Below are 23,234 nucleotides of genomic sequence, written 5' to 3'. Positions count from 1 at the left end.
TTTAATGGGCAATGCTCCACAAATTGCTTGTCTTGTTTTTACTACAAAATATTAAGCAAACTACAATGTTACTCAATCGCTGCTAAACATTTGTGTGAGCTGGAGTATCTTTTATGACCGTATTGCAAATATAATGTTTATTTTTCACATTGGCCTCCAGTTTCAAAGGTAAAGAAAATACATTCGACATTATTTAACTATAATATATGCTCTATGTCTTTTTTTTACGGGTTACTTTTTTATTAGCTTTGATCTCTAGATCTGTCTTCCTCTCTTAAGGTACATCAAAGCACCAACATCTGGATCTATTCAAGAATTTTAATTCTGAAGAGAATGAACAGTAGCTATTGCTGCAGTAATGAATGAATAACAATTATATCAACTTTTCAATATAATTAAATTAATATTCTGGATAACAGCTTGCTGCAGCTTCATTTGAAGAGAAGAACTGATCTGAATGATACTAGAGCTCAGTTGAGGGTTAAGTTAGAAGGCTATATTATAACTTCAGTTGTAAAACTTTGATGTTTGAAGAGGTTCTATTCTATGTATTCACTGTAATTAGTTCATCGGGGAAAAGTGAGAAAATAGAGAGGTCATTATAAAACTTGAACTGGGCCATAAGGGGTGAAATCAGGGAATCATTTTCACAGCCAAGAGATGGAAATCTGGAATTCCCTCAAAAAGCTGTGGTGTTAAATCAATAGGAATTAAAATCTGAGTTGGATGGATTTCAAGAGATGGAGCAGATGTGAAGTTCAGGTGCTGCTCAGCCACAATTGAATTAATTGGTGAAACAGGTTTGAGGAACTGAAGAGTCCAATCATGTTGCATAACAATAAAACTTATTGTAGGCAGTTCTCCTGTGACATTAGATGGAAAACTGGAAAGTACAGAACATTTTAAGAATAGAAACCGGATTCAATGTAGCACTCAATGTATTATGCATGACTGCAGTGGAATTTTATTTAAGCCAAGTTATTTTGTTAAGCCCATCAAATCTAATTGCTACAGATAAAGGCAGCCTGAAGTTGCTGAGAATTGGTTTTGTGAAGTCAGCAGGTTTGCAGATTGAAATGTACTTGTCAGTTAGTTCACAGCTTAGAACCATCCTGCTGCTTCGTGTTGTTTTACTTCTGTAACAGTGTGTTTTGTTGTCCTTTTTTTTAATGTATAACTTACTGTTCTCCCTTGGTACTATTCACTGTAAGTTGAATAATATGCTAATTTTATAGGGAGCCAACCATTTGCCATTATACAAAACATGTTATTTCTCTGCTAAAATTGAGCTCCGTTTCCTTAAAGTACATGGAGTAATTTTGACCTAACCCATCCATGAAGACTGATTGTATCTACATGGGGAATTCAACTTACTCATGATCTACAGCACACATATTTGGCCCGCAAGATCATATAAAATATGTATTAGAGCTGGCCCTCTGGCCGCCGCGCCCATATAGCGCATGCACAGCTAATACAAATCCCAGAATGCTTTGCAAATGCGTTGGCGCCGGCCCGTCAGCCCGCTAATCGCCCCCACCTCCTCTCTTTCCTTTCATTAGCATCTGCAACCTGTCGCCCAACTCACGTGTAATAAACCCCTTACGAAAAATGGCCAAACGAAAGACAGAAAGCAGGACCTTTCAAGGCAGGTGGGAGGCAGACTATATGTTCATCATTTTAAAAGACAAACCTGTTTGTCATTGAAGCAAGTTGTTATTTTTTTGACTTGTTGGCTTGTGAAAAAAAAAACATTTAAAAGGAGCTTAAAGGCTATAGAGAAATATTATTGATTGAATATTTTATTTCTCATTTGTTAATGCTTCTTCTGGAAAGAGTTTAACTAAAACTATTATTAAACATTTATTTTAATAAGAAAAAGTTTAACATTACATATGTTGAAAGAAGAGAAAACATGCAGATGTTGTTGAAAATTTTCAATAAATGTTTAGTTTGGCCCACGACTTAGTCCAAGTTTTTAATTTTGGCCCTCTGTGAATTTGAGTTTGACACCCCTGATCTACATGATCACTCAAATCTATTCAGCGACTGACAAGAAAAACTTATCTGAGTATTGTTAATGTTAATGGCTATTGCATCAAGATAACTGCATTCAGATTGGCCACTGCCCTTCTCTTCCTCATATTTGATGCTAATACCTCTGTTCTCAAATGCACCTTTGACCCATGTATTCTTGTAAACTATTATACTAACACCAGACTTCCTGATCAGAATCAACATCCTATTCCTCTCAAGAGTCCTCAGACTTGTAGCCAATTGTAGTGGTCTTAACCTAACTTATCCAAGACTGCCTAATTCCACTTCTGTACCAACACTCACTTATGGTCCTACTTCAGCTTCAGCTTTTTGGCTGCTGAACGTTTTGATTGTGTCTTTGTTGTTCCTGTGCTCCTACTCAAAATTTGGTTGCTTTTCCCCATTGCATTTTCTTATCAAATCCACACTTGCTTCCATCTGATACACATTTTAAATAAAATCAGAAAATGCTGTAAACATTCATTATGTCAGGTACCATCTGTGGAATGAAACACATTTTCATTCATATTTTAGATTCTTTATACTGTGGTATGTAACTTCCTCTTGCTCCATAACCCTCAGTAATTTTGAGCTTCTTCAATTTTTTAGTCTAATGAATCCCAAATTTAATCTGCTTGATATTGGCAGCTAGACCTTCAGCAGCTAAAACTTTTATCTTTGGAATCATTTCCTAGAATTTCTCCACCTCTCTTTCCTTATTTATGAGCACCTTAGAACCCACCTGTTTGGCCAAGTCTTTGGATATCTGTCTTAATATCTTTAAAATGTGTCTGTGTTGATTTTATCTTGTTGAGTGATGTTCTTGTGAAGTATATTTGCATGTCTTTGAAGCATTAATATTTGCAATACAAGTGGTTGTTGAAGATGTTTATTGATAGTTCCACAAAGGTCCTTTTGGGCACAGCTGTGTTTTAATACGTGAACTGAAGTTGACAAATATTTTAAAAGTTCTTTGCTATTTCTTTGTTACAAAATAATTTAAGTTTTAATTTTTCTTTCAATCTGACACATGTGCATTTCAAGATCAAGATCAACATTCAATTTATTATCATAGTAATAAAATAGTGTCATTTTACATGAAATTTCTTTTTGCCTGTAAGGCAGACAGGTTGCCTAAGCACCTCTTATAGTCTGACACAGTCAGAGAGAGAAGCAAAAGAGTGTTCCCCCCCACCACCCCCCCCCCCCGAGTCACCAAGTGTCCGTAGATGCACCTCCAGTGCTCCCGTAGCCACACAGAGTCCAGTCCAAACCATTGGCAACCTGAGCTCCAAATGTGAACCTCCAACATGGTCAGGAACCTTCAATGCACCTCCTCACATCCCAGTTCGGATACCTGGTACTCCTTCAGCCAGTTTGAGCCTGTCTCAAGCAGTCTGCAGCTCAGCACGAGTCTTCTGACAGCAGTCTTCAGCAGCACACAGCTTCCATGGGTTCCTCGCCTCGAGTCGCCAGTAGCACTGGTCCCTCAGCCACAGAGCCCCCTCACCAGTCCGCTGCCATGGTCACCATGCCTATGGGTCATCTCCTCTGCTTCTCTCTCAGACGGGGTGTGATCTTCCCGTCCTCTGGTGCCCAGCTCCAGTTAGCAGCCCCTCGTGGCTGTTGCTGATCAATAGGTGCCGCCATCTTGGGCGCAGACCTGTGGTCATGGGATTTTCAGGCTGCTTTCAATTACACCACATGAAAATCCTACTCTCAGTTATGACGTATGAGCATGCAATTGTATGTACTATGAGAACTATGGCCATAATACCTTCCAGTACAATGTTCGTCCAGGTAAATTTCCAAGTGACACATCTGACTTTTTTGATCTGCACAAAACTTTTCATAAGGTCAAATGTGCAGCTGTTCTGGTTCTTGAGATTTGTAAAACACATTTGATTTTATATGTACATCCTGCAAAAGTAATATATAAAACATCTGTTTTGTTTTTCTGCCTGGAGCGTTGGATTCAAGAAGAAATTATTCTTAATATGTGTGTGGATTGACTTCTTGTTTCAGATTCAAATCTGTTAGTTGTTGCCTAATAGCTGCTGCCATCTAGTGAGTTGATAATGCACTGGATCATCTCAACAAATTGTATATTATAATTAAACCTATTAACGACCTGAAGTGTCAATAGAGTTATTTAACAATTATTCAAGATAATTCTGCAATTAAATTACAATTTTATATCAAATATTTTTGTGTACCTATTACTGGTGCATACATGGATTTACAAACTTATTTGTTCTTTTGCTGTTTGTGGGCTATTTTCCACACTTAATTTTTAGTGTGATTTTGAAAAAGGTCTGCAGGTTCTGACAAAGAACCCTTCAGAAAGCTATTTTGCAATGTTTTGAACATCTGCTATCAAATTGTGAAAGTGCTTCCACTGAGCTGTTTATCAGGGAAGGGAGTAGGGAGGAAATGGGAGCTGGATCTTGGATCCCAGGATTTTAAACTTGCAGCCACGGTCAAACAGCAATTCATTTCCAAGTTCAAATGGTATTTAACTTGGAGACAAAATTAGTGGATATGATCTTTCCATACAGCTGCTTCCTAGATCTTTTAGATGGCAAAAGTTGCAGTATGAAAGATACTTGCAAAGGATGATTGTTTCCTTTAAGAGTTCAGAACAGTAGTTGGCCATCTGGAGTAAGTCTGGTCTGCCATTGATTGGGATCAAGGCTGATTTTTTTTTTTACCTCAGCTCTATTTTCCTGTTCCCTGAATTTTGCTAATATTCAGAAATCCATTGATCTCAATGTTAAATGAACTTAATGAGTCAGCTTCCATAGGCATTCGCAATAGAGAATTCCAAATATTTGCAACCTGCTGACTGAAGAAATTTTATGTCCATTCCAAACAGTTTATCCCAATTTTGAGATTCCTTGTTCCGAACTCCAAAGGCAAGATGAGTATCCTCCTCAAATACACACTGTCAAACACTGTTAAAAAAGTAATTTCATTTAAGCTACCTCTCATTTTACTAACCTCCAGAAAATGCAGACATCTCTTCTCATACTAATAAATCTTAATTGCATTTATTTTATGGCAATATACGTCTTTTAGAACCATAGAACATTATGGAACTAAAGCATGCCTTTTGGCCCTTCTAGTCCATGCCAAAATACCACTTTACCTGGTCCCTCTGACCTACACCCCAACCAAAACCCTCCATACCCCTCCCATCCATGTACCTATCCAAATTCTTGTTAAAATTGTGCCTGCATTTATCACTTCAGCTGGCAGCTCATGCCACACTCATACCACTCTGTGTAAAGAAGTTCCCTCTGAACTTTTCCCCTTTCACCTTACCCCATGTATCTTACCTACCCTCAGTGGAAAAAGCCTACTGCATTTATTCTATCGAGACCACTCACAATTTTAAATACCTCTATCAAATCTCCCCTCATTCTTCTACGCTCCAGGGAATAAAGTCATAATCTGTTTAACCTTTCCCTGAAACTTAGTTCCTGAAGTCTGGGCAACATCCTAGTAAATCTTCTCGGCAGTCTTTCAATATTACTGATATCTTTCCTATTGTAAGGAGACCAAAACAGTAGTAGGAATTGGCCTCATTTGAGCACATAATTGAAAGGTATAATGCAAGGTGAGCTGAACATTGCACTGGATAAGGTTTGCTTCCTGAAAAAAAATTGGGGATTATGATAGACAACTTCAAGCTGAACATAAAGATCATTTCAGATTTGCTGTATCACGTAGGAAGTTGGAGAAACATTAAATTGATTTTTATTAAATTTAGCATGTTTCATTGCATAATGATACTGACACATTGCATTGGTTTAATTGACCTAAAAATGCTTCGCTACTGATTTCCATTTGTACTTAGTACCCTGAGTTGCCCTGATACCACTTTTGCATGGTTGCAATGTTCTGGTGAAACCTTTCACCATGTTCTTCACTGACTGCACCAAGATCAGCAGGAAAGAGGCCCAAGTGCGAAAGCAGAAAATGAATTTTCAATGATTTGTTGCACTTCATGGTTTTCTGTGCTTGAAGTCGAGAAAATATAACAGGAAATCACAAAAATGGTTATTTTTTTTTAAAAACTGTGCGATAGGATTCTGACCAATTTTATTTTTCAAATTTTATTTGTGACATGGTAGATTTTGGCTGCACTAGTTAGCCTAGAACCCATTATGTTTTGGAGATTGTGAGGACACCAGTGCATCCAGGGAATACCCATTCAGGTAAAGGGGAGCACGTACTAACTCCTTACAGACAGCGCCAGATTTGAACCCAGGTCGCTGGTGCTGTAATAGCATCACTACACTCACCAAGCGACCCCAGGATGCAGGAAATTCAACAAGACAGCTAAAGTGGTTAGATCTGAGTTACAGCATAGAGAATTTCTACATCGATTATCTTTTAGAATTAGCCTTCAAAAACCACAATTTTTTTTGTTGTTAATATTACAGAAGTTTTCCCTTAATTCTCACTTTGTCAACCTAACACTCTCAACATCAATAAGATAAAGGAGATGACCATTGCCTTCAGGTCAGGGGGAAGAGACCACACCCCTGTCCACATCAATAGCTTCAAGTTTTTACGAATAAGTATCTCCAATGACCTGATCTTAGAAAAAATGTTGACTCAACAGTCAAGAAAGTGCTCCTTTGCCTCTATTTTCAAGTCTAACATTAATGCAGATAATCCAGATAAAGGCCACAATTTACAGAGTACAGTTACAATAAAAAAGGATCAATTAGTATCAAGCAAGGACAAGATAATAACACTGTGATGTGGTTCGAAGTTCAAAGTTCAGTTTTATTGTCAGAATATATGAGTGAGATGGCATACAGTCCTGAGATTCTTTCTGAGGGCCAGGCAGAATTTAAGAAAAGAGAAATGTAAACAAGAAGAAAGTGCAAACAAACTGTGCAATACTGAAAATAAATATTCAAAAATAAATAATGTGCAAAGTAAGATTCTTAAAAAGAGTCTGATTGAGTTTGTTGTTTTGGACTCTGATGGTAGAGGGGTAGCAATTCAACCTGGTAATTCAAATCTTGTGGCCCTTATACCTCTTTAGGGTAGCAGTGTGAACAGAGCACGGCCTGGATGTTATGGATCTTTGATGATTGCTGCTGCCCACTGACGGCAACATTCCATGTAGATTTCTCAAAGATGGGGAGAATTTTGCCTGTGATATACTGGGCTGTATCAACTATCTTCTCCAGGGCTTTCTGCTCAGAGGTACCAAGCTCCTATACCAGGCCACGTTGTAGCCTATCAACACTACACTACACTACACATCTGTGGAAATTTGCCAAAGTTTTCCATGCCATAACAAACATTCGCAAGCTCCTGAGGAAATAGAAGCGCTGAAATGCATTCTTCGTGATGGCATTCGTGTGTTGAGTCCAGGAAAGGTCCTCCAAGATAGTGACTCAGAAATTTAAATTTCCACACTCTCTCCACCTCTGATCCCCTGGATCATACTCCTCTGGTTTTCCCCTCTTAAAATCCACAATCAGCTCCTTGGTTTTGGTGACATTGAGAGTGATCTTGTTGTTTGTACACCATTCAGCCAAGTTTTCAGTCTCCTTCCTGAATGCTGATTATAGCGAGTACAAGAATCTAATAGCGGCAATGAAGGAACTCGCACAATTTATAGTGGCCGAGGGAAATTTTGATTTTGGGATTATCTCTTTGTACTGAATGCCATGGTATTCCGATAAACAGGAGATGCTGGCCGGGCCACTGCACCATATCAATTTTAATTGCCCAGATCTGCCCTGAGGGAGGAGATTAACATATCAAGTGCCTCTGATTTGAGACAACATTAGAATTAAAATCCTGCCTAACTCTGAAGCCTGTCTTCAATCTATTTAATTGATTCCTCTCCAAATTTGTTAATGTGTTGTAGCAAGATATCATCTATATATTGGGCGATTGACACCTCAGAGGAAAGTTGATTGGGTGTTAATTGTGGGAGAGTAACTGTGGCAGATACTTTGTGCTTTGTCTTCTGTCCCATTTAAATGCAAATTGCTTTTGCCAGTCGGAATTTAGTATGCTACACCTGTGCATTATATACATGTGCACATTATATGTGTGTGTACGTTATAGGAGTGAAAATACAGTAAATCTGTAGTTGGTGTTATTGTCGTACCGAGCCACACAGTCATAGATGAAAAGCATGGGGCCAACTATCCAGCCATGTGGTGCTCTGGTACTGATGGAGATTGTGGAGGCGATGTTCTTACTACTCCTCACTGATTATGATCTGGAGGTGAGAAAATCCAATTACACAGTGGCGTGTTGAGGATCAGATTTTGGAGTTTCCTGATCAGTTTTGAGGGGATGATGGTGCTGAATGCCAAACTGTAGTCGATAAAGAGCATCCTGCTGTATGCGTCTTTGCTGTCCTGGTGTTCCAAGGTTTTGTGTAGAGCCAGTGAGATGGCATCTGCAATAGACCTGTTGCTGTGATAGGCAAATTGGAACAGATCTATGTTACGCTCAAGACAGATGTATCAGAGCAGTACCACCAGGCTGTGGAATGTTGGATACTTGAGATCAAAGGACTCATACCAGGCTGTGGGTGGCTTGAAACTGGCTCATGAAACTTGATTTGGAACAGGGATTTGAGAGGGTGCTGAGGGCAACAAGGGCTCCCAAAGGGCCTTGGGCACTGAAGGTTTCCTCATTGTGTCAGAGGCTTGGATCTGGAACTTGGGTTGTGGATGGTTTGAACTAAACTGGAGTATTGTGTGGCTGCAGAGGCTGCGGGTGCTCTAGAGAAAAATCCACAGACACTCAATGACACTGGAGGAACTCTTGCTTCTCTTTCCCTGACTTGTAAGGGGTGCCGGGCCATGCTAATGGCAAATCTTTGTCGGCTCAGTTAATGTAGCGGTTAGTGCAATGCTATTACAGAGCAAGTGACTCAGGTTAGAACCTGGCGCTGTCTGTTAGGAGTTCTCCATGTGTCTGCGTGGGTTTCCTCCAAGTGTTCCTGTTTCTTCCCACCCTTCAATACGTATAGGGGTTGTAGGTTTATTGGGATATTTTGGCGACATGTGCTCATGGGCAGAAGGGCCCGTTAATGTGCTGGATGTCTCACTTTAAAATTTATGGCAGACAATAGGCAATTTCATGTAATATTACATGTCTGTTTTATTACATGACATTAAATAGTATCTGATCTGGTATCTGTTTCAGAGGCCAACCTCTGAACACCTTTCAACTGGTTGCACCCTCGCAGGAGGTCAGGTGCTGATGGTGGCAGGGTGCTGAAAATCTGGCAAAACACCTTCATCTCATCTGTATTGGAGAATATGATGACTCAGGACCTCTTTTTAAAATCAGCACCAATTTGGGAGAGCTTTAGTAAAGGCTGGATGCGGTTCTTGAAGGACTTGCTAGTCCAAAGACAGATGCAGCAATATTCTTTGGAAGACAGGCTGCAGAAGAAGCAGAGAGAGTCCATGATAGAAACATAGGGTCATCAAAACTGGGTTAAGTAGTGATTTGATGGTCATTTTCAAAATCTTGAATGGTTGTATTTAAGATTGTGTAAAAAGGGTCAATAACTAGGGGTTGCAATGTTGATAGTATTCAAAGTTTGAATGGGGCAGAATGAGGACGCTCATTTTTCAACCAGTGACCTGTTGACACTTTAATCCACTGTCTGAAAAGATGGTGAAAGTAAATATATTCGAGTCTTGGATAAATACTTGAAGAATTTTAAAAGATGAAGGAAATGGAAGTTGGAGGGGGTGATTCCTCCAAAGGTGCCAATACAATGAATTCAGTTGTTTCTTAGCTGTTTCATTTTTATGATTCTGTCTACACAGGTTTACCTCCAAATGTGTGAAAATTCCCCATTGTATTTTTTGTGACCTATACAATATGTTCTTCCTTTATAGGTTAGTCGAAGAGTTCATGCTACTGGCAAATATGGCTGTAGCCCACAGCATCTACAGGTTATTTCCAGAACAAGCCTTGCTGCGCCGCCATCCACCACCTCAGACAAAGATGCTTGATGATCTGATCATGTTATGCGAGCAGTTGGGACTTCAAATCGACTTCAGTTCTGCAGGCTCATTGCATGTGAGTGTTTAAGAAAAGCAAGACTCAAATCTAATTTTTTAATACACAGAAATGCTGGAGAAATTTAGCAGGTAATGCAGTGTCCATAGGAATCAAAAAAATATACAACCAACACTTCTGACCTGAGCTCTTCATCTTCTTTCAAAATCCAAACACAGTTTGACGTATTTCCACATGTCTATTTCCACCCCTCTGTTTCCACACCTGTTTCCACACCTCTGTTTCTACACCTCCGTTTCCACCTGTCTGTTTCCCCACCTCTGTTTCCACACCTGTTTCCACACCTCTGTTTCTACACCTCCATTTCCACCCGTCCGTTTCCACCTGTCTGTTTCCCCACCTCTGTTTCCCCACCTCCATTTCCACTCCTCTGTTTCCACACCTCAGTTTCAAAAAAAAACTAATTTTTATTAGTTATCTGGTTACAATGGAGCAGTATTAATATCTAGATTAGTAACAGGAATTGGTTGCACTAAAGTGAACATTTGCTGTTTGCAAAAGACATTCTGGGCCTGGTGATAGTTATGTGGGAAGTTAAATGATCAGGTGAAGAGTTCATTTTGATTGGGCATATAAAATGAGTCAGACTGGGAGTGTACTGATGACCATGAACAAATATTGAGATAAATATAATCAGGAAAAGAAAAAAATCTGTACATTTAGCAGGAACTGTTTAGTTTCCTCATGACTGTTGCAACAACTGAACGTTTGTTCAGGTTGAACTGGATCACATTTTACAATGCCCACACAGTAGATGGACTGCATTGTTCAAGCCTGGAGCAGTAGATCCTGCATCTTCACCGTGGACCACCACATTCAAAGCCTTTTTATACTTGTTAATGTTTATAGTGATTATAAATTTCCAAAATAAATTAGGCCCAAATTAATTTAAAACATGAAGAAAACAATTATTTAACATGAATAATAAGTGTATTAATGCCTTAAAGTGCCAACATTTATTTTTAAAAATTGTTAAAAAAAGTAAAATATGTACTTGTAGCAAACTATCCTATACTGAGCTACTATAGATGTCGGTGTACACGTTGTGGAATCGATGTACACGCTGTGGAGTTTAGTGCAAAATTGACACCTCCAGGCTTGTTTGCTGGGCTACATCACTGTCACATGGACAAGAAGTGATGTCATCAGTGATGCCATCAGACCAGATTAAAAACTTGTGTTGGAGGCAGTTCAATTTCCCATGTTTTCCACAGCACGTCTCCCATTTTGGGAGCTGGCTTGTTTGCTGATAAGTGGTTCGCCACATGACACTTACCCCCACCCCCGCCAACGAACCGGCAATCCTGCTGCAATCCCTAAAGTCTGTATATTTTTTTGTTTGGGCAGCCTTCCTCTCTGCTGAAGTGCCTGAACCTTGACTGGTTCGTCTAGATCCAGATGGGTAGCTTTGAGGCAGTCAGTTGCAAAAGCTTCCTCTTTACCTCTGATGTCCAAAATGTACGTCGAACCATTGCATCTTAGTACCTCAAAGGGACCCTCATACAGAAGCTGGAATGATGGTGTGCTCCTTTCTGCGAAAACATACTTACTTGCAAGTTCTGGGGTATATAGGACCTGGCCTGACTGAGTTGAGATGTCGGTATGGGCTCTAATGAGCCTAGTTTCTTGAGGTGTTTGCTTACGACAGCTGCAGGCATCTCCTCCTGTCCTGGTGAGTCTGATACAAATTCTCCTGGAACCATCAGGGGCGTGCCGTGGACCAGCTCTGCCGATATTGTCCTTAGGTGCCGTTCGTATGCCCAAGAGTACCCACAGCAATTCATCAAACCAGTTAGATCCCTGCAGATACACCATAAGGGCCGATTTTAAATGCCTGTGGAACCTTTCTGCTAGTCCATTGGATTTGGGTGGTATGCAGTTGTGTGGTACAACTTGGTTCCAAGCAGAGTGGCTATTGCTGACCACAGGCTTGACGTGAATTGGGCACCCCTGTCAGACTTGCTGTATGCTGGCAGACTGAATCATGTTATCCACGCAGAAATTAGGACCCTGGCACAGGTGTCGGTGGTCATGTATGCCAGTGGAACTGCCTCTGGCCATCGTGTGGCCCAATTCACTATAGTAAGAACAAAATGGGAACCACATGACACCAGCAGTGGGCCTACAGTTTTCACATGTACGCAGTCAAACCTCCGATATGTCAGCCCTAAAGATTGTAGTCGGGCTTTCGTGTATTTCCGAAGGCCATGCCATTTTGGGAGCCAATTCGCTTGCTGGTAAGAGGGTCGTCACATACTTGCCTTTTTAATTAAAGACAGTAACTTAATAAAGGGTGAACAGGAATCTGAAATGTTAACTGTTTCTCTTTCCACTGTTGCTTTCTGACCTGTGGAAATTTTCTACCATTTTCTGCTTTTATTTCAAATGAATAGGTGTTGAGTGAGCTACTTTCATTGCTGGCATAAAATGAGGGGCCAGGTAAAAAGTGCATTCCCAGCTTAGTACATTTCTTCATGGAGCATAAATATTCAACTAGTTTCCAATGAAGCTACAGTAATTACAGACCTTCTACAATTTATTTGGCCTTTTGCAAACCTGTTCACAGTTGACTCCAGAACCATTTCTGATTCTTTTATTGTTAAGATTAATTTAGGCTTTTTTCTCACCTTGTTAATATTTTTCTTTGAAACCAGAACTGTACTTGTGTTCTAGAATTCAGATCTAAATGGATCAAAATAGAGAGATGGAACAAAAACAGAAAAGATGGAAATAATTGGCACGGACAGCATCTGTGGTTGGAAAAATCGAGTTAGTGGTTAATGACCCCCATCCTCAGATTGAAACATGAGAAACATCAAACGTGTCTTAAATCACAGAGGTGGGAAAGTTTGAGAGGAAAGCAAAATGCCAGTGAGGGTGGAAACCAAGGTTGTATGGGTAACCGTTGCATACCTCGCTGGCAGTTAGAGAGAGAGGTCAAATAAAAGAGAATGTTGCAAGTGTGATATGTAGTGTTCTACTGTTACATGAAATCTGAATCCAAAGAGAACACTAGAAATACCAGCAAATCGGACAGCCTCTGAGGAGAGAAAAACTGAGTCAATGTAACATATGGATGAATGACCTTTCATTGCAACTGGCCTATTCTGCCACAAACAAGAAAGGTCGATTATCTAAAATGTCTCTCTTAAAATATTGACCCCTGCCCTAATGTTTTTCATTCAGAAAAATATTAGTGATTAAATCTTTTATCCATTGTTACATCATATTTTTAAAATACCTTTACAGAATAATTGGAAAATCATCACAATATCTGATAAATCCAAAAGATGACACCTCCAAAAGTGATGCTGCCACAATTATTGAGATCATATCAGGAACACAACCCTCAGATGAGCGAGTGCTCCCTGTTGAAAGTCACAACTGTCACAGAAGGAATGTCTGTAATGAGGTGGAAGACGCATTATGAGGCTCACTGGAGGGACAGAAATAAATACAAATGATTTGTAAAGCTTATCTAAATAGTAATAACTTCTTTTATTGCTGATTTTGAAACAGATGAGTTTAAACAGAACACTTGGAACAGATCAATATTCGGCTGCCAGGAAGGAAGTGCTGACCCACATGTGTGCTCGACCAATGCAGGTAAGAGATTAAATTTTATAGAGTTGTGATTGTACAGAAATACTCAAGTTCAAGTTTATTATCATTTGATTGTAAAGTTCAACCTGACGAAATAGCATTCTCCAGTTCCTGCTATAAAAACATGAAGAACACACACAAAACCCCCCCCCCAAAAATTAAATACTACTTAGTTTGCTAAAATAACATGGATGATTCTGAATTTCGTGAAGGCTTGCTTGAACTTGAGCAACAGTTTGTGCATTTAATAATAAATACATTATTCACTGTGGATGAACTTTGTCCACATTTATCTGCAAGCCCTTCAAAATGTAATAATGCAGCCAACTCAAATTTAGGTTTACTGTGTAAGCAGAATGTTTGATGAAAATGTTCGCAGTTGCATTGCAGTTTGAAGGGTGGATCACAAAGTCTTGGTATTGAGAATCAGGTGGTCCTTAAATTCTGTAGATATTAGTTAAAAATACAAGTTCTGCACCCTGACATTTTGTCTGTTAGGTTTAATAAATAAGGAATTTTCCCAAATAAATACACAAATTTATCACACCTTACTTGGCAAGAGAAAGGGCTAGATATTACAGTTGTAATAATATCAACTATCAGATTTCATCATTACTTTGCGAACAGGCAGTATTGAGGCATGTTTACTGCTGAACAAGCTGTTGCAGTCTCCTGGGTGTCCATTTTTTGTCTAGTGTTCAGTGTGGTTGTTTCACAATGCTTTTTATGTTATGTAATGATACTTAAAAATTGTGTAAGTGGCAAAGGTTTTATATTGTCAGGGTACATAAATGACATCACATACAACCCTGAGATCCTTTTCCCTGCAGGCGGAGAAGTGTTCAAAATTACCATGGAGACTGATGGATGATGGTATGATTTGTTCTCAACCATGAACACAATTGCTTCACTGGAGATCCAAATTCTTGATAAAATTTACATTTATAATTTAATAAACTTAAAGAAATATTCATGGTAGGACATATTGGGTCAAATCATGCCAGCTCAATCCACAGTCGTTAACCAGAGTTACCACGTTCATGTGCTCATGTTCTGATATAGAAGGCCAATTCAACCAGCCCATGGTATCACAGAGATTTGCATGATATGAATACCTCTATGGCCTCCAGTGATGCTTAGGTTAATGGGGACATGCTCCACATGCTTTGTAAAGCTTCATCACTTTGCTCTTGGTAAAACCTATGGGTTATTTTATTTAAATAGAAATTTTAAAAAAAAACAAAGTTCTAAAGGCACATATCATTAATTTAAAACATTAAACTAAAGCATGTTTTAAAAATCTAACCTATAACGTGCCTCCTAATTCTAAACCCAACAATCCCAATGCAAATCCTTTGGGTCTTTGATCCTGTGGCAGATCGCTGAGGTTATTTCCCTTTTCCTCAGCTCTACAACTGACAGGTTTGATGCAAACAGATGGATTCATCTTTCCAAATTTGTCTGGGCTTCTGCATTTGACAGTGCAAGCACGTAAGTTCCAGACTTACTGTAGTGTGATCCAGCTTGTATTGTTTGTCCTCAGATTTGTCTGAAAGCCACAAAATTTTATTGCCTGACCATATTTTCTTGCCAGAAAGATGCAGTTCACCATGGTTTAATACCAAAATAAACATTTTAGAAAAAACATCAGGTTGCCAATATTATGTCAGTTAAATTGTCTCACTCTCTCATATAGATATACTGTATAGAAATATCTCCAGTTTTGATGGGAATTTACAAATCCAATTATTGTAAACAGAAATGTTGAAGTCTGTTTAAGATAAGACACACCTTGTTTGCCAGTTCAGTAAGTTCATCTGGCTCCATCTGAATGTCTGGTATGTATTATACCTCGACACCTAATAATGATAATAATATAATTCTACTACAATAATCTGAATTTTAAAAATACTCTAGTGTGTATGTTCAATTGAAAGAATATTTTTTGATGCTTGATTAAATTTGTATTCTTACATTGAACATTTTCCAAAAAAAAAGTATAGGTGAGAAAATACCTCCACTTCCTGCCTTTTTTTAATCAACTGATGCAATGCAGCTTCAAAGACAAAACTAGAACGAGGTTTCATGTATGTAGCTAACTTTTCAATGCACATTGAAAATGGGAAAATCATTCATATTTGTAGCATCTGATCTCGTCACAAAAGACCATTTTTTCCCCCAGACATATTTTGAATCTGATTCAACTACATTTCAAATTGTCAAATATTCAGTTTGCATCTTTATGAGCTTTTCTGATTTTGGTTGACAAAATGGAATTATGGAATCCAGGATTCAAGCAATCAGCAGCCTCAAGTAACCGGCAAAAAAAAATCAAGGAAAATAAATTTTTAAATAAAAATAAATAAGAACAAAATTATAGGTAAAAAATATGTTTAAAATTGTGAAAGTATATATTCTCTGAAGTAACACACAGATCTCTGGTGAAGAAGGGAGCAAATATTCAGCCAATGAAGTGCCTTGGTCGTGCTTTGCTCATAGCAGCTGTTTGAATAAAGTTGTTTGAAGCAGCAGTGGCATTGCCCAGATGAAGATGGTTGATGCCATTTGCAGTTGGGGTGACTCTTAAAGTGTCTCCTTATCCCTGCTTTGTAAGAGTTGTCCTGTTTAGAGGTTTTATCTGTAAGCTTGAGGGAAGTTAATTATCTATAATGTTATTATTCATATTTCGGGCAGTTCCATGGAGGGGTGGAATCTGCAGATGTAGTGACAGTTTCATAGATTGTGACTGAAAATAAAATAAAATGCTTTAAGGTTTATATATTCATGCAAGCGAGTTTGTTCAGTACAAATACTATATTGTATTTTTGTCTTTTGCCTGTTAAACTGTTTATTCTTAATGCAGGTGTTTTAGTTAGGCCTTGTAAATGTAAGTCTCAAGCAACTGGAAAATACACTTATCTGGCATCTCCTAATCCTCATGCTAGATACCAGGGGTTTTACTGTGATAGAATTGCAAATCAGATTACAAATCCCATCTATAAACAGTCTGTCATCTTTCAATACAAGTGTGTTTAACCTCATTCCAGATGGCACAGTACTTCTGCACTGGAGTCCTTCATGATGAAGCATCATTTCACCATTATGCACTCAATGTGCCTTTCTACACTCACTTCACTTCTCCCATCCGCCGTTATGCTGATATTCTTGTACACCGACTACTTGCTGCATCAATTGGTGAGTTGTACAATTTTTGATTCAATCAAGTTTGTGAATGTGTATGTTTGCCCCTGCTTGCTCATGCATCACCATGTACCAATTTCGAAAAGAGATCTGTGACGTTTGTATTTAATCAACACGGATTTTTGGATTTTCATCTTTCATCGAGGCACTAAAATGTAGCATCCATTCTGTGGTTCATGCATTCTGAATGCAGAAATATATGGAAGGAATAAGGCTCCTTGGGCTGTTTATTCATGCAAGTCAAATTTGGAGCTATCTGCTCTTCCTTTATAACTTTATGCCATACTTCTTCAAGTATTCTTTAATGTGATGTGGGTTTCTGCCGTGTGTACCCTTCAGATAATGAATTCCAGACTCCCACTAATCTTGATGATATTCTTTTTCTTCTGTCTCCTCTAGTCCTTCCACCAATTCACTTAAGTCTGAGTCCGATAAATAATTGAATTTTCTGCAAAGAGAAAAAGGTCCTTCCAGTTCAGCCTCCCGGCATGAAGAATTCCAACTGCAATGCCTCCTTAAGATCCTGCTGTTCAAATGCAAAGTTTATCCCTTTTGCAAGGTCATTATCGTCAGCTTTGGAGCTGTGATCTTCCCACAACAAATATGCTTAAGGAGACATTGTGTGTAGACACCAGATTTTGAGCTCCTCTAACAAGCCAAGACTTCACTCCAAGTCAGCAATCGCATGATGGCTATGGGGATATTGTAGGTGTTTCAAAGGGAAAGGTGCCTCTCAAATTGCAAGGAGCAAGGTATCAATTATCCTCAAAGGCACCAAATCAGTCAGTGACGTGCTTCAAGAAGAACAGAAAAATGAAATGAGGGAAAACAAATGAACCTTGTGAACAGGCACCTGACCTCCAAGAAATATATGCACCTTCTGTAGTTAGGTTTATATTTTTAGTATCAGGTGCCTGAATAATCACAGGACCCATAAATAATTGTGTGATAGACATCATCTTCAGAATGAGAGATCACTCAGAGCAATGATGTCCCAAGCTCTCATGTTTTCTAACCTCATTTAAAACTCCCCAGCTCCTTCAGGTCCAAAATTCCTGTCTCCTGTAATGACTATCTGCTACTTTTATACCCCTCCAACCACTCCATGGATATCCTCCTGGAGCCATGAGCTTCCTTCCTGACCACTGACTGCACTCCCAGTGCTGGCATCATCATCAAGTGTCTCTGTCATGGCCCTGACATTTAGGTAAAGTCATTATTATAAACGATTAAAAAGGTGATCATACAGACTACTTACTGGCAAAAGGAACTAAGACAATTCACAAGGAGATCAGACGTGGCCACGGGGGTTTGACAGGGGGCTTGTCGGTGCCGCAGCCAAATGATGGCTTAGTTTTATTGTGGTGCACATACTGATTGATTAGTCCTGTTGCTATGGTGTTAATTTCTAAGTAATTACAATGCTCTTTTTCATGATCTCTGTTTGTTTCTTTAGCTACCAACATCTGTTACGGTGGATAGCATCCTCTCAAGAGCAAGTTTCTGCCTCTCTGAAGCGAGTTTAGCTATAGCAGGTCCATCTGGGATCTCTGCTTCTACATATCTCACAGAGATGATTTTGGTGATATAACCCTGTGTGCAGTAACTTTACAAATTGCACTTCAAAATTAGCCAATGGAATAATTAGCCATTTTTATAAACAAGAGGAAACCAAATAATGGAACTACAGTCGAAGCATTTGAAATTATAATTATTGGTCAATAGTTTACTTTAATATCAGCTAAGATGTTTTTTTTTAGGTTCTGGCCAACAGATTGGTCTTGATCGAAGTGAAATTCAGAAACAAGCAGATCATTGCAATGAGAAAAAAAGTGCTTCGAAAAAAGTGCAAGAGCTGAGCACAGACATTTTTTTCTCAGTTTTTGTGAAGGTAAGGATGCGAAGAATTATTGATTTGATTTCCCTGGATGTTTGGCTATTGTCAGAATCAGGATTTATTGTCATGAACAAGTTATGAAATTTAGAGTTTTATGGCAGCATTATACAGTAAAACCCCTGGTATCTGGAATTCAAGCAACTGCCAGCCTTAAGCAATGGCAAAAAAATCAAAAATAAATTTTAAAAATTAAAATAAATAAGAATAAAATAATAGGTAAAAAATACAAACGTTCACAATTGTAAAAGTAATTGTTCTTTGAAGTAACGTGGAAACCTTTGGTGAATTTGGGAGCAACTATTCAGCCAGCAGAGGGCCTTGGTCATGCTCGGCTTCTAGCAGCTGTTTGAATAAAGTTGTGTGAAACAGCAATGGTGTCGCCCAGGATGAAGAGTTGATTGATTTTGTTTGCCATTGGGGTTACTCTCTTAAAGTGTCTCCTTATCCCCGCTTCCGGTCAGAGGTTTTATCTGTAACCTTGGTGGAGGAGTGGGGGGGGAGGGGGGTTAATTACCTATAATGTTATTGTTCATCTTTCGGGCAGCTCCGTAGAAGGGGAGGAATCTGCAGATGCAGCAATGGTTAAAAGTTTTCAAAGAAAAAAATGTGACTGAAAATAAAGTAAAATTTATTCAATGTTTGTTCGATGTAAGTACAGTATAGTCATTTTGTCTTTTAAACTGTTTATTCTTAATGCAGATGTATTAGTTAGGCATTGAAGCCTAGAGATGAAGCACAGTAGCCTGGATACGCCTGAGATTGTTTGATCTCGGAAGCTAAGCAGGCTCAGCCCTGGTCAGTACTTGGAGGAGATCTTGCTTAGGAACAGCAGGTGCTGTATGTTTCTGTGACAAAGTGGCGAATCTCTGTCTGCCTTACAGTAGACAAAAGTTAAAGAATTTCATGTATGTTACATACTAAATGTAATATTACATGAGAATATTGGAACCTTTACCTTTACCTCTACCTTGTAAGTGTAAATTGCAAGCAACTGGAAAATACTTATCTAGCATCTACTAATCCCCATGGCTGCTGGATACCAGGGGTTTTACTGGATTTGCAAACAAAATGACTGAAAGCTAGTCTTCTGGTGCCTGACATACCGAGACCCTCCAGATTTTCATTGTTTCCAGCATCTCGAGATTCTTGTGTCTCTAGTCTTTTCTTGTAATGTAGACCCTGCCAAAGAGTGGCTGCTGGTCATTGAGGTTATAGCTGCTGCACACTGCAGATGAGAGTAAATTGAGAATACTGTCGCCAGAGGTAATGCTATTAGTAACCAGACCCTGTTGCTGAAGAGGGACTGAATAGGAGAAATTAATGGGAAGTGGGTTTGGAGAAAAGATGGCAGGAACTACAAACAGTTCGACTGGAAATAGAAAGGGAAAGGCAGAAACTGCACTGTGGGTGAGAGCCAAAGCACAATGCCAACCTTGAACAGTGGATGAGTGGAGAAAGGATACCAACTGCAGTAAAGGTATAGCAGAAGGAGAAGAGGGCCACATTTGACATTAGAGAGTGATGAAATTCTCTATAGGAAGTAGATTCAATTGAACATTGTGGTTAAACCCATCAGTGCTTTATTAACCAATATCTGTTGATTGTTTTTATTGTTTCATAAATCTAATTGCTGGTGGTATCCTCTCCCATTCACCAGTACTTGCAAGTACACATTAATTCCTTTTCCAACAATGCTTCAGAATTAAGATGTTCATATTCGCCTTCAAATTGTTGTACTGCCTCACAGCTCCTCAACTCTATGGCAGAAAAACAAGCTGGAGCATAAAATCGGCAGGTCAAGCAGCATCTGTGAAGGCAGAAGGGTGGTCACCATTTCTGGTCGAGACCCTGCATCAGGTCACTTGACTCTACTGATTTCTAATTCCTCTTAATCTGAAAAAACCTTCAAAACAGTTATATCCCTCAAATTCTTGTCTCTGGACTTCTCCAATGTTCCTTACTCCAATATTGATGGCTGCAGCTTCTGCTGACTAGACCTTAAGCTCAAAGTTTATTTAGTTTCAGGTCATTTGTCATATTACACTTAGTACTGTGAGAAAGGTTCTTCTGTGAACTAACAGGTTAACTTCAACATATATAAAGCCTTATTAAGTAGAGGAGCAAGACCAGAATTACAGTGTATAGAGTTACAATGAAAAATTATCTTTTGTACCAACAACAACCCCATCACCTTGTTGTGGGGTTCATCCAGGTTGCTGGGAAGAAACAGTCTTTAAACCTGTAGGTCTGCGATTTCACACTCTGGATCAGTAATAGGAGAGGGGAGAAAAGAGTGTATCTGGGATGTGATGGATCCTTCAAAATGTTGGCTGCTTTTCTGAAGCAATGGGAGATGTAGATGGAGTCCGAGGAGGGGAAGGAAGTTTGCATTATGTTCTGAGCTGCCTTCATTACATGTGCAGTTCCTTCTACTCTAGAGCAAAATATCTCCTGCACCATGTTTTCTATACTTACTCAAAATCTCACCAGCCCTTAGGCTAAATTGCTCCTTCAATAAATGAATGTTTACAGTTGTTAAAATGAATTCAAGTTCTTGTTATTTGTGCACAGTTCATTGAATCGGAAAGCAAGTTAGCTGCAGAAAACACATTGAAACTATTTTATTGCTTTGATTTTGGTGCTTATATAAAACCAACAGAATTTTCAATCATTTGGAACAGGTTGTTGAATTTCTCAGCCAACCGAATATTTTGGAGCAGATCTAGGTCATGTAACAGGTTGTGGAGGGAGCGAATGCACAAGGAGTTTAGGTTAAATGGCTTGTACTGGAGACTTGCAGTCTTATTCTATTCAACCTCTTCCACCTATTCTATTCCTACCAAATTCTGGCAGGGGGATGACTCCAGACCAACAAAAAGTGTTGATTGAATATTATAAGAGGAGTGGTGAGAATTGATTTTGGCTCTGTCAATGGGGACAGAGGGAAAAGGGGGAGAGAGAGAGAGAGAGTACACACTGGGGGAAAGGCGACAGGGAGAAGAGGGGGAGGGGATTTAATGGAAACTGGAGTATTTGATGTTAATACCATCCGGTTGGAGGTTGCCCAGACAGGAGATGAAGTGTTGTTCCTCCAATTTATGGGTGGTCTCAGTTTGATAGTACTTGAGACTATTGTGACAGATTATGTTATATTTTAGATTGTATGTTTTATATTGTATGTATTGTATATTTTATATGTTTTAAAAGAGATAAATTGAGTGGGGGGGGGGGATTAGTTTGGTTACAAAAGATACAAACACTTCATAACACAGATCTCATTAAAAATGCCAGAGCTCTGCTCCAGCCAGACAGTCCAGGCTCCCAGTGCCTTTTGTCTTCGCTTCGCGGACGAAGATTTATGGAGGGGTAATGTCCACGTCAGCTGCAGGCTCGTTTGTGGCTGACAAGTCCGATATGGAACAGGCAGACACGGTTGCAAGGGAAAATTGGTTGGTTGGGGTTGGGTGTTGGGTTTTTCCTCCCTTGTCTTTTGTCAGTGAGGTGGGCTCTGCAGTCTTCTTCAAAGGAGGTTGCTGCCCACTGAACTCTGAGGCGCCAAGATGCACGGTTTGAGGCGATATCAGCCCACTGGCGGTGGTCAATGTGGCAGGCACCAAGAGATTTCTTTAGGCAGTCCTTGTACCTCTTCTTTGGTGCACCTCCGTCTCGGTGGCCAGTGGAGAGCTCAGCATATAACACGATCTTGGGAAGGTGATGGTCCTCCATTCTGGAGACGTGACCTACCCTGCACAGTTGGATCTTCAGCAGTGTGGATTCGATGCTGTCGGCCTCTGCCATCTCGAGTACTTCGATGTTGGTGATGAAGTTGCTCCAATGAATGTTGAGGATGGAGCGGAGACAACGCTGGTGGAAGCGTTCTAGGAGCCATAGGTGATGCCGGTAGAGGACCCATGATTCGGAGCTGAACAGGAGTGTGGGTATGACAACGGCTCTGTATAAGCTAATCTTTGTGAGGTTTTTCAGTTGGTTGTTTTTCCAGACACTTTTGTGTAGTCTTCCAAAGGCGCTATTTGCCTTGGCGAGTCTGTTGTCTATCTCGTTGTCGATCCTTGCATCCGATGAAATGGTGCAGCCGAGATAGGTAAACTGGTTGACCATTTTGAGTTTTGTGTGCCCGATGGAGATGTGGGGGGGCTGGTAGTCATGGTGGGTAGCTGGCTGATGGAGGACCTCAGTTTTCTTCAGGCTGACTTCCAGGCCAAACATTTTGGCAGTTTCCGCAAAACAGAACGTCAAGAGCTGAAGAGCTGGCTCTAAATGGGCAACTAAAGCGGCATCGTCTGCAAAGAGTAGTTCACGGACAAGTTGCTCTTGTGTCTTGGTGTGAGCTTGCAGGCGCCTCAGATTGAAGAGATTGCCATCCGTGCGGTACCGGATGTAAGACAAT

The 23,234-nt window shown here is 39.6% G+C and overlaps 1 protein-coding gene across 9 annotated transcripts in view; it reads left to right on the top strand.

Annotated features, from left to right (window-relative positions):
- dis3l2 (DIS3 like 3'-5' exoribonuclease 2) overlaps window positions 1-23,234 on the top strand; it is a 201,090-nt gene that overhangs the window by 155,239 nt on the left and 22,617 nt on the right. For 8 of the 9 annotated variants that reach the window (XM_069897053.1, XM_069897056.1, XM_069897052.1 and 5 more), the window contains 4 exons: window positions 9,942-10,125; window positions 13,645-13,731; window positions 16,776-16,923; window positions 18,690-18,820. In XM_069897053.1, the coding sequence (XP_069753154.1) occupies window positions 9,942-10,125; window positions 13,645-13,731; window positions 16,776-16,923; window positions 18,690-18,820 (550 nt within the window). Of the gene's footprint in view, window positions 1-9,941; window positions 10,126-13,644; window positions 13,732-16,775; window positions 16,924-18,385; window positions 18,657-18,689; window positions 18,821-23,234 lie in introns of those variants that run through there. The other variant, XM_069897059.1, reaches the window with a different exon arrangement.

The sequence above is a fragment of the Narcine bancroftii genome, chromosome 9, assembly GCF_036971445.1.
Source record: "Narcine bancroftii isolate sNarBan1 chromosome 9, sNarBan1.hap1, whole genome shotgun sequence".
NCBI lineage: Eukaryota > Metazoa > Chordata > Chondrichthyes > Torpediniformes > Narcinidae > Narcine > Narcine bancroftii.
Note: the sequence above shows the minus strand (reverse complement) of the source record. Positions and strands in the feature narration are given on the sequence as shown.